Source organism: Mobula hypostoma, chromosome 22, assembly GCF_963921235.1.
Source record: "Mobula hypostoma chromosome 22, sMobHyp1.1, whole genome shotgun sequence".
NCBI classification, from domain to species: domain Eukaryota; kingdom Metazoa; phylum Chordata; class Chondrichthyes; order Myliobatiformes; family Myliobatidae; genus Mobula; species Mobula hypostoma.
The window spans coordinates 46,332,093-46,344,803 of record NC_086118.1 but is presented as its reverse complement, the minus strand read 5'-3'; the positions used below and the strand labels follow the sequence as shown (position 1 = coordinate 46,344,803).

The 12,711-nt window shown below is 40.5% G+C and overlaps 1 protein-coding gene across 2 annotated transcripts in view; it reads left to right on the top strand.

The window, feature by feature from the left end:
* The window catches only part of cog1 (component of oligomeric golgi complex 1), a 50,614-nt gene that overhangs the window by 28,924 nt on the left and 8,979 nt on the right, over positions 1-12,711 (top strand). For both annotated transcript variants that reach the window (XM_063074543.1, XM_063074544.1), the window contains exons 8-12: positions 2,334-2,480; positions 4,518-4,679; positions 10,730-10,857; positions 10,973-11,081; positions 12,535-12,644. In XM_063074543.1, coding sequence (XP_062930613.1) covers positions 2,334-2,480; positions 4,518-4,679; positions 10,730-10,857; positions 10,973-11,081; positions 12,535-12,644 — 656 coding nt within the window. The remainder of the gene's footprint in view (positions 1-2,333; positions 2,481-4,517; positions 4,680-10,729; positions 10,858-10,972; positions 11,082-12,534; positions 12,645-12,711) is intronic.

Here is a 12,711-nt window from a genome sequence, read left to right as displayed (position 1 = left end):
AAGGATTTCTTTCCTCCTCCAGTACTATGCCATTTAGATAATAACTTGTGAATTTAGATGTCTTGTTCGATTGACTTTAAATTCTTAGCCCTCCATGTTCTTCTGAACTGTCCCTAATTTTAAATTGGTTGTGTGGTTCAGGATTAAATTTGTGCTTGAGAGTGACTACATCGCAGCACTAAAGGATTAAAACATTTCTACCACCGGTGTGGCCTTATCTACATTAGTGAGATATGACGTAGACTGGGGGGCCGCTTCATTGAGCACTGCCTCCAGTGCCCCTGTGTGACGTCCTCTACATTGGTGAGATAACGACGTGGACTGGGGGGGCTGCTTCGTCAAGTACAGTATCCAGTGCTCCAGGTGTGTCCTCTACCTTGGTGAGACCTGATGTAGTTTGGGGGATCACTTCATTGATGATAGTAAAGAGGGGATGCCTTGGGGCTGGTGCTTTAGTCAGTCGTCCTTGGCAGCTCTGTTTTCTGACAATTTCTATAGAGCGGAGTGCATTCTGTCTGGTTGCTTCACAGCCTGGTATAGATCCTTCTCCAACAGGATCTCACTACCAAGCACGTTTCCCTCCACCCCCCAACCCCAACCCTTCTGCTTTCTGCAGGGATTGCTTGCTATATGACTCCCTTGTCCATTCACTCCTCTCCACTGATCCCCTCCCCCCCTTCCCCCCCACAGACACTTGCCTTGCAAGCGGAACAAGTGCTACACTTCTCCCTACACCTCCTCCCTCACTACCATTCATGGCCCCAAACGACACTTCACCTGTTAACGGATAGAATTTTTTGAATTAACTGAGATGCCACTGTAGATGCATTCAGGATTGTAGATTTAAGTAACCTTAAATAGGGATGTTTGAGTCTCCCTCGGTTTGCTATTTTCTAAAAATGTGGATTCTACAATATTAGATGTCTACACAAATTTTCGTTTGAATGCTGAGTTCTGCCTCACATAGCCACTCTGTTTTGTGAGCACAGACGTAAAGTAGAGATGCTGGAGAAGTAGCAATAGTGGCATCAGTGGATGAGCACGCGGCGTGATTGCTATAAGGGGATCCTAGGCTAGAATCTGTTGCAGAGCGGGGAATGTGTAGAATGAGCTGGAAAGCCTGTCGAATTTGCCAGGCCATGAGAATGGACAGTCAGTTGTCAGGGAGAATTGCTCCAAATGCTGGATTGGGCCAGTTGTTGGGGCCATTCTTTCTCCAACATGGGTCTGAGCGGAAATAAAGTAAAACCTTCTTTCCTTTTTACCACCCCCCCCCCCACCCCAACCACTCCATACTACTTTGAATTTTGGCTGCCACCAATTTGCTCCCCGATCCTTGCTGAAAAATACTGGCTGGCAGCTGAGAACAGCAGCTAGTTGTTGGAAAGAGTTACAAGGCAACACCATTCTGAATATTTAAATTTTTTTAAATAGAGAAGTGTTGATGTAGTTTAAACTTTCTTCCCTTCCCCCTTTGCTCCATGAAGCAATGCCTAATTGGTCACTTTATTAGGTACACCTGTCCTCTGGCTTGTTCTGTGAAAAACCTAATCAGCCAAGCAACAACTCAGTGCATAAAAGCATGCAGACATGATCAAGAGGTTCAGTTGTTGATCAGACCAAACATCAAAATGGCGAAGAAATGTGACTTAAGTGACTTTGACCATTGAATGTTTGCTGATGCTAGATGGGGTGGTTTGAGTATCTCAGGAACTGCAGATCTCCTGGGACTTTTATATGCAATAGTCTCTTAGAGTTTACAGAGAATGGTGTGAAAACAAAAAAGAAATCCAGTGAGCGATAGTTCTGTGGGCAAAATCGCCTTGTTAATGAGAGAGATCTGGGTGAATGGTCAGACTGGTTCAAGCTGACAGAAGGGTGACGGTAACTGAAACAACCATGTGTTCTAACAGTTAGGGCATCTTTGAATACACAACACATCGAGCATTGAAGTGGATGAACGACAGTAGCAGAACTCCACTCTGGGTTCCACTCCTGTACCTAATGAAGTGGCCACTTTATTATAAATTTGAGAAATTTTGTATTGTGTTGTGTGAACCTGATAAATTAGAAATGTTGCATTTGGTAAGTGAACATGGAAGCGTATGCTGTTCTGTCTTTCCTGCTTCAAGATGTTTCTTAAAGTCTTGCATTTCATATAAGTTTAGTGTGAAATGTTTGGTATAGTTTTTATGAGATGGCGTTGGATGTTATGCAACATTATATGAACCTGTGTAATGTAAGTTGTTGGTTTATGTAAAGACTTGTCAGTTTATTTTCCTATTTTCAGTGACTTATAGTTTCTTAATAATTTTGATTTTTCTCCTTCTCAGGCTTTAGTTTCCCGTTTCACCCAAACATTGCACTCTCGTACAGCTGGAGCTATTCTGTGCACAGCGACCAGCTGGGATGAAATTGAAATTCAAGAGGAAACAGAAGCTGGAAACAGTGTGACGTCCAAAATCCGTCTTCCTGTACAGGTTAGAAGGATTGTTCGTTCTTCTCATCCAAATAACTTGTTTTCAGGAGGAAAATCAAGGACACAACCAATCACCAAAATCTTTATTCACATCTGATTGGTAGTTATATGATAGTTTTACCATTTAAGATAGCAAACGTAGTATTTATATATTAAGGGGTTGTATGTGTACTTCTCCCGTTCCATTTCCCTGGACTATCGGCATCAATTTCTGTCTCCTCTCTCCATACATATTGCACTAATTGTAGGGATGTTTGCCGTTATGAATGGTAATATCCAAAATATAAAATTAAGTGGGTAGCATAGATAGTAATTCTCCTTTCTTCAATACATATTTTCTTGCAACTCATGAGCTGATTGCATGTTCATTGTTATTAGCACATACAATCTCTTTTTGAAGACATTGTGTCTTCAGGGTAGTGTTAATATAGGTAACACCCTTTATTACCCCGATACCACTTATTTCAAAATAATACATTTTTATTTAACATCCTTGTTAAATTAAAACTTGATTGCACTAAGCCCTTGTTACATTGCTGCAGCTTTGCATAAGTGTAAGTATGAAGGATTACTGGATTTCAACTAGCAATAAAATTTTGTTCTTACTAGTGTAGATAAGTTCTTCTAGATTTCCCACCATATATTTACATCCTATGTTATACACTCAGTAGCCTCTTTATCAGCTACAGGAGTGGAACCCAGGTTGGTTTTTTGCACTGTATGGTATGTGGCTATTAGGAAAAAGCACAAACACGAGGAAATCTGCAGAATCTGGAAATTCAAGCAACACACACAAAATGCTGGTGGAATGCAGCAGGCCAGGCAGCAGCTATAGGAAGAGGTACAGTCGACGTTTCAGGCCGAAACCTTTCGTCAGGACTAACTGAAGGAGGGAGGGGGAGGGGAAGATCTGAAATGATAGGAGAAGACAGGAGGTGGCGTCCCATGATCCTTTCCCTTCTCCAGCCTGGTATCCCTTTTGCCAATCAACTTTCCAGCTCTTAGCTCCATCCCTCCCCCTCCTGTCTTCTCCTATCATTTCAGATCTCCCCCTCCCCCTCCCACTTTCAAATCTCTTACTATCTCTTCTTTCATTTAGTCCTGAGGAAGGATCCTCGGCCCGAAATGTTGCCTGTAGCTCTTCCTGTAGATGCTGCCTGGCCCGCTGCATTCCACCAGCATTTTGTGTGTGTTATTAGAAAAAAAACATGCAGCTTTAATAGCCTTTTAGCAGAATTTTCCAGTAAAATTGAATTGTGCACAACCTTTCTTGTAAAACTAGACCAATAATCTGCTGACATTATTTAGAGCTATTTTTGAACCAGAAGTCAAGGTGCATCAAAGAATACGAAACATTCAATTGTTAATTGGTGTATAATTATTTGTCTTTTCTCGATGTATTATCTGTGGGAATTTGGGAATAGTGGGGTGGCGGAATGTGTGATAAATGAACTTCAATCTGTGTTCTTCCAAAGTGGTGTTATTTATAGTGAAGTACAACTGTTACTTGACTGCGCCAGAATTTGTTGGGTTATTTCTGCGGTAATAAAAGTAGTGCTCATGGTAATTTGAATCCACAGATGACTGTAATCTAATCTATCAGCACCGTAGATATGGAAAAGTCTTAAATCCTGACTCCACATAGTACTGAATTGAAATGAAAAGTGCATGATTAATCACACTATTAGTGATCCCTGCAGTCCCCCCCTAGTCTCTATGGATTTATTCTGGTAGGTCCTGATTATTCAATGTTTTCATCTACGTTCATTCTACTTTCCTTTTCCAGTTACTCTGCTGAGCTTTCTACAGAAGTTTGCTTAGCAAAAATTTAACATTTATATAGTGAATTAACGTCACTAGTAATTTCAATGAAATTGCAAAAAATTTTTAGGTGTTGTGATTTTACGAAGTATGTTACTACAAGATAATTATAAATTAATAGTGTGAATGAAGTCACATCATATGTCAAAAAATAATTATTCTAGCATTTCATTTGTTCACATCCTTGTTTTTCTCCACCCCCCCCCCCCCCCCATAGCCTTCTTGGTATGTTCAGTCACTTCTCTTTAATTTATGCCAAGAAATAAACCGGGTTGGAGGTCATGCTCTTCCTAAGGTCACGCTTCAGGAGTTGCTAAAGTCCTGTATGGATGAGGTGCTTCCTGCTTATGAAAGACTGTGTTCCACAAAACTGGATAAGGTATGGAATTTTTAAAAAATCATCAGATCTTTGTTGTTGCTGCAAAATAATAAAAAGAAGGGCTCAGTTAAAACTTTGGATCATATAAAATCTCATTGACTGACCAATAATTGTGAATATACTAAAGCTATTAAGGACTGTTTAATTTAAAAGATATGTTGAGCTCATTTATTTTCGGTGCATCTGTTGTTTACGAAGATGCTTATTCAGGAAGTCATTTAAACTTGGTCACAGTGACAGTTGTGATATTACGATCATTCACCCTTTCCTTCCATGGTACCTCAGCTTGCGATGTCGTCAATGTTTGGGTATTAATTTCATTTATTAATGACATCTCTTATCCAAAAGGTACTGGTAATTTTTCAAAGAAAATACAGAAATCAAGCGGTCAGTGCAGACCAGTGTTAACTTGACGTCAGTGAGAAAGGTTTGTGTGGTATGTGTAAGACTGCAAATTTTTATTTGATTATCTGCCAATGTAACATGAGTTTCAAGGATATCAACTTGCTCAGAATTTTTGTTTGCTCATTATGATGTACGATAGAAGTGTCACAGAAACTATTTTATTGTGAAAGTGGACTCTCTGTCATTCCAGTAAAGTACTGGAAAAGCAAGAGCAAGTAAATTATTGATGATATTGTTCCTAAATTTTAATGTTCAGTGGTTAATGATTTTGATGCCATGATGGGTCTCCATCTGCAGGCATTGTACAGAAGGTTCATAAGACTGACGTCTGGAGTGAAGCGGTTAATATATGAAGATAGTTTGAGTGGGTTAGGCTTACATTTATTACAGATTTAGATTAGATTATGAGGACACGCAGTCCTCTTTTATTGTCATTTAGTAATGCATGCATTAAGAAATGATACAATATTCCTCTGGTGTGATATCACAGAAACACAGGACAAACCAAGGCTGAAAAACTGACAAAAACCACATAATTATAACATATAGTTACAACAGTGCAAGCAATACCGTAACTTGATGAAGAGCAGGCCATGGGCACGGTTTTAAAAAAAAAGTTCAAAGTCTCTCGAAAGTCCCACATCTCACGCAGACGGGAGAAGGAAGAAAACTCTCCCTGCCATGTCGAACCACAGTCCGACTCTGAGTCGTCTGAAAACTTCGAGCCTCCGACCAGCCCTCCGACACCGAGCACCATCCCTGCCAAGCGGTTCGACCCCAGCCCCGGCCGCCAGCAGCAGGCAAAGCCGAGGATTTGGGGCCTTCCCTCCGGAGATTCTCGATCGCACTGTAGCAGCGGCAGCAAACTGGGTATTTCAGAAATTTCTCCAGATGTTCCTCCGTGCTTCTCACGGCTGTCTCTATCAAATCAGAATTGTGCACGGTACCCTATTTAATGAATATGATATAATTTCACCGGAGAGGCTGCCCGCGCTGCATCATGCCACCGTCTTCTCCTAATTTGAAGAATAAAAGGTGATTTAAAATACAGTACAAAAATCAGCTGTCTTATCTCCATTTTGATGATACAGTACATACTGACTGATAGAAAATCCCATGAATGTCTTAAGAATCCTAAAGGTGATGTATTTCTTCCTTGAATCTGATTTGCTTAGGACTGTTTATAATGTGTGGATTATGTGGTGGGTTACTGGTCTTTGTAATCATGGCTTTGATTTCCAATGTGCTTTTCTGTGAAAATAAATAACTAGGACTGTGACTGCACAGTAGTTGAGGTGAATCATATTGAAACCACCCCCCCACCAAAAAAAATTAGCTAAATACTGTATAGTGCTTTATGAGAAAATCATCAAATTCTTATGAAAGTAATAGAAATAAGCCGATTGTTCTTTTACAAGATTTCTGCATCCATTCTTCATATTATGGTTCAGAATAACAGTTTAGTGCCTTTGTAGGCACCTGTTTGTGTAATGGATTTGAAATGAGGTGGAGGATGCAATGAGGTGGAGGATAAATGCGTGGCTGAGGAATTGGAGCAGGGCGCAGGGATTCAAGTTTTTGGATCATTGGGACCTCTTTTGGCGCAGGCGTGACCTGTACAAAAAGGACGGGTTACACTTGAATCCTAGGGGGACCAATATCCTGGCAGGGAGATTAGCGAGGGCCACTGAGGTGACTTTAAACTAGAATGGTTGGGGGGTGGGAATCAAATTAAAGAGGCTAGGCGAGAGGAGGTTAGTTCACAACAAGGGAATGGGAACCAGTGCAGAGAGACAGAGGGGTGTAAAATGAGGGTAGAAGCAAAAAGTAGTAAGGTAAAAAGTAAAAGTGGCAGGCCGACAAATCCAGGGCAAGCATCAAAAAGGGCCACTTTTCAACATAATTGTATAAGGGCTAAGAGAGTTGTAGAAGCGCGCCTGAAGGCTTTGTGTGTCAATGGAAGGAGCATTCGTAACAAGGTGGATGAATTAAAAGTGCAGATTGTTATTAATGAATATGATATAGTTGGGATCACAGAGACATGGCTCCAGGGTGACCAAGGATGGGAGCTCAACATTCAGGGATATTCAATATTCAGGAGGGATAGACATGAAAGAAAAGGAGGTGGGGTGGCATTGCTGGTTAGAGAGGAGATTAACGCAACAGAAAGGAAGGACATAAGCCGGGAAGATGTGGAATCGATATGGGTAGAGCTGCATAAAACTAAGGGGCAGAAACCGCTGCTGGGAGTTGTGTACAGGCCACCTTACAGTAGTAGTGAGGTTGGGGATGGTATTAAACAGGAAATTAGAAATGTGTGCCATAAAGGAACAGCAGTTATAATGGGTGACTTCAATCTACATGTAGATTGGGTGAACCAAATTGGTAAGGGTGCTGAGGAAGAGGATCTCTTGGAATGTATGCGGGATGGTTTTTTAAACCAACATGTCGAGGAACCAACTAGCGAGCAGGCTATTCTAGACCGGGTATTGAGCAATGAGGAAGGGTTAATTAGCAATCTTGTCGTGAGAGGCCCCTTGGGTAAGAGTGACCATAATATGGTGGAATTCTTCATTAAGATGGAGAGTGACATAGTTAATTCAGAAACAAAGGTTCTGTACTTAAAGAAGGGTAACTTTGGAGGTATGAGACGTGAATTAGCTAAGATAGACTGGCAAATGACACTTAAAGGGTTGACGGTGGATATGCAATGGCAAGCATTTAAAGATCGCATGGATGAACTACAACAATTGTTCATCCCAGTTTGGCAAAAGAATAAATCAAGGAAGGTAGTGCACCCGTGGCTGACAAGGGAAATTAGGGATAGTATCAATTCCAAAGAAGAAGCATACAAATTAGCCAGAAAAAGTGGCTCACCTGAGGACTGGGAGAAATTCAGAGTTCAGCAGAGGAGGACAAAGGGCTTAATTAGGAAGGGGAAAAAAGATTATGAGAGAAAACTGGCAGGGAACATAAAAACTGACTGTAAAAACTTTTATAGATATGTGAAAAGAAAAAGATTGGTTAACACAAATGCAGGGCCCCTATGGACAGAAACAGGTGAAATGATTATCGGGAGCAAGGACATGGCAGACCAATTGAATAATTACTTTGGTTCTGTCTTCACTAAGGAGGACATAAATAATCTTCCGGAAATAGTAGGGGACAGAGGGTCCAGTGAGATGGAGGAACTGAGGGAAATATATGTTAGTAGGGAAGTGGTGTTAGGTAAATTGAAGGGATTAAAGGCAGACAAATCTCCAGGGCCAGATGGTCTGCATCCCAGAGTGCTTAAGGAAGTAGCCCAAGAAATAGTGGATGCATTAGTTTTAATTTTTCAAAACTCTTTAGATTCTGGACTAGTTCCTGAGGATTGGAGGGTGGCTAATGTAAAAGGAGGGAGAGAGAAACCAGGGAATTATAGACCGGTTAGCCTAACGTCGATGGTGGGGAAACTGCTGGAGTCAGTTATCAAAGGTGTGATAACAGCACATTTGGAAAGCGGTCAAATCATCGGACAAAGTCAACATGGATTTGTGAAAGGAAACTCATGTCTGACGAATCTCATAGAATTTTTTGAGGATGTAACTAGTAGAGTGGATAGGGGAGAACCAGTGAATGTGGTATATTTGGATTTTCAAAAGGCTTTTGACAAGGTCCCACACAGGAGATTAGTGTGCAAACTTAAAGCACACGGTATTGGGGGTAAGGTATTGATTTGGATAGAGAATTGGTTGGCAGACAGGAAGCAAAGAGTGGGAATAAACGGGACCTTTTCAGAATGGCAGGTGGTGACTACTGGGGTACCGCAAGGCTCAGTGCTGGGACCCCAGTTGTTTACAATATATATTAATGACTTGGATGAGGGAATTAAATGCAGCATCTCCAAGTTTGCGGATGAGACGAAGCTGGGTGGCAGTGTTAGCAGTGAGGAGGATGCTAAGAGGATGCAGGGTGACTTGGATAGGTTAGGTGAGTGGGCAAATTCTTGGCAGATGCAAGTTAATGTGGATAAATGTGAAGTTATCCACTTTGGTGGCAAAAACAGGAAAACAGATTATTATCTGAATGGTGGCCGATTAGGAAAAGGGGAGGTGCAACGAGACCTGGGTGTCATTATACACCAGTCATTGAAAGTGGGCATGCAGGTACAGCAGGTGGTGAAAAAGGCGAATGGTATGCTGGCATTTATAGCAAGATGATTCGAGTACAGGAGCAGGGAGGTACTACTGCAGTTGTACAAGGCCTTGGTGAGACCACACCTGGAGTATTGTGTGCAGTTTTGGTCCTCTAATCTGAGGAAAGACATCCTTGCCATAGAGGGAGTACAAAGAAGGTTCACCAGATTGATTCCTGGGATGGCAGGACTTTCAAATGATGAAAGACTGGATGAACTAGGCTTATACTCGTTGGAATTTAGAAGATTGAGGGGGGGATCTGATTGAAACGTATAAAATCCTAAAGGGATTGGACAGGCTACATGCAGGAAGATTGTTCCCGATGTTGGGGAATTCCAGAACGAGGGGTCACAGTTTGAGGATAAAGGGGGAGCCTTTTAGGACTGAGATTAGGAAAAACTTCTTCACACAGAGAGTGGTGAATCTGTGGAATTCTCTGCCACAGGAAACAGTTGAGGCCAGTTCATTGGCTATATTTAAGAGGGAGTTAGATATGGCCCTTGTGGCTAAAGGGATCAGTGGGTATGGAGGGAAGGCTGGTGCAGGGTTCTGAGTTGGATGATCAGCCATGATCATACTGAATGGCGGTGCAGGGTCGAAGGGCTGAATGGCCTACTCCTGCACCTATTTTCTATGTTTCTATGAAACTCCCATCTTTTTCTGCATCAAAATAAATATAAAAGACTTTTACATGAAGTAATCCCTCATTGTCTGATTTGCTAAAGGGTGAATGCAGTTCAGAAATTTCTAATACTTCATTGGATTGACAGGCCTTCCTTATCTTGGCAAAGCATAACTTGCTCTTTCCACTTGCAATCTGATCTTGAAATATTTGATGGTGCTTAAAATTCACAGTTGACTGGTAACCATACTGCAATATGGGCTAGAGATTACTTTTGATTTTTAAAATATGTTGTTCATTCTCTTATAATGTTTATACTCTGTTTTAGATCTATAACATTTCAATAGTTTTGCCCTTTCTTGAGGATTGGTAGGCAGCATCATATTGTTAAAAGGTTAAAATCTTTATTGGTTGGCCTTCAGTATTAAATGCTTTTTTTCTATGGTTCAACCTCAGCATGGTGGAGCATTAATTAAGTTCCAAAGTATTTAAGAATCAAACTTTATGTAATATGTATTGATTTTTTTTCTTCTCTTTGCACCATTCTCTGTAAACTCTAGAGATTCTTGTTTGAAAATCCCAGGAAATCAACAGTTTCTGAGATACTCAAACTACTCCATCCGCCACCAACAATTATTCCACAGTCAGTCATTTTGATCACATTTCTTCCCCATTCTGATGTTTGGTCTGAACAACAACTGAACCTCTTGACCACGCCTGCATGCTTTTATGCATTGAGTTGTTGCCACATGTTTGGCTGATTAGATATTTGCATTAATGAGGTGTACTTAGCAAAGTGGCCACTGAATGTATATGTGTGTGTTTACCATTTTGTCTTGTTTCAGGTTGACTCTGCATTCCCTTTAACCCAGAACAGAGCTTTACAACTGCTTTTTGATCTTAAATACCTCAGTTCAGTTTTAACAGCCAGAAATGAAGAGGTGAAAAGCAGCAGACATCAGCAAGACCCAAGGTACTGATCTTCTTTGAAAAAGCCTGAATATTTTGTACAAATGCTCTTGTTCTTTGAAAAAACATGTAACCACTTGTACTAAGATTGACATTGTTCTTTGCTTTTACTAAACTAGGGTTCAGAATGTGACAGACACTTTGGAAAGCCACATTGATCCATTTGATTTGGATGTTTTTACCCCACATCTTAACAACAATCTGAGTAAGCTTTCTCAAAGGACTTCAGTAAGTAGAACAGCTAAGTCTGAATCAAATCTTTTGTATAGAGTAGTTCCAAACCTCAGTTGGATTCCTGGACAAGCATTGTGAAATAGGATAGTTTAGTGGATGAAAGGAAGATGAAGTTAGTGGAAGTTAATTTGGTGTGTATTTGGTTGGTGAATAATTGTAATGAATGTAAAGATAATAAGTTTTGTGCTACCTTTTTGAAATGTACTCAGTGGCCACTTTATCAGGTACAGGAGTAGAACTTGGTGTGGTCTTCCGCTGCTGTGCCCCAACCTCTTCAAGGTTCGACATGCGCATTCAGAGATGTTCTTCTGCATAGCACTGTTGCAGCACATGGCGATTTGAGTTACTGTTGCCTTCCTGTCAGCTTGAACCAGTCTGGCCATTTTCCTCTCCTTAACAAGCTGCATTTTCCCACACAACTATTGCTCACTGGATGCTTTGTTGTTTTTTTGTCTGTCATACCGTTCTCTATAAGCTCTAGAGACTGTTGTGCGTGAAAATCCCAGATCAGCTTTTCTGAGGTACTCAAACCATGCCATTTGGCACCAACAATCATTCCTCAGTCAAAGTCACTTAGATAACATTTCTTCCCTGTTCTGATGTTTGGTCTGAACAACAACTGAACCTGTTGACCATGCCAGCTTGCTTTATGCATTGAATACATAATTGGCTGGTTAGATATTTCCAGTAACGAGCAGATGTACCTAATAAAATGGCCACTAAATATATAGTATACTAATGTGATAAAATGTACCGTACAGTGACAGAATGTGAATATACATGGAAAGACATTATATAAATATTATTTTAGCTCCATACAAGCTTAGCATTATAGTTAGCAATACTGGTGATAAATATTGCAAAAAATATTATTATCTACAACCCCCAATACTTAAATGCATGCATATTCACTGATGGATTTTTCTAAGCCTCTGTGCTACTAGATATCAATGTAAAATAAACACATGCCTCCTTACACTAATCAGTTTTGATTTACCATAACATTGAGTAAATACTTAAACAGAATCAACCCCAGGCATCAGAATTAGCCCTATTTTAGTTCTGCTAATCATGCCATCGTAAAATGAGACATCTGGAACATAGCCTCCTAATTCCTGCTCTGTATAATCTTATTTATTCTGTTGTAAATTTGTTTCCTAGCCTCTGGTGCCTAATATTAAAAGCTAAAATTGGCGGAAAGTGGGCTTAAAGACTTGTTTTTCCCTCATTGAACATCTAATCTCTGGCAACTGTATCAAGTCATTGAAATACAGAGCCTGCGAAAACAGGAAAGGGCTGTAGTGAACACTTTCATAATGATTCTGAATCATAACGTTTTAAAAGAAAATTTGAGTACATCAGTGCAAAATGTAAAGGAACGATTAATTTCAGATTGCTTTTCTTGCTCTGCTTTGAGCCGGACCACAAAATTGTTTCTATTCTTTAGGTGCTTTTTGGGTTATTAACTGGCACAGAGAAACAATACACCAACAGAAGTACGATATTTAACTCGCAAGAACCTCATAATATCTTGCCTTTGGCTTCCAGTCAAATCCGGTAAGTGAATCCTTATCACATTTCTGTGGTAAGCTTGGAAGAATGTAACTGTTGTAAATGTGTGTGC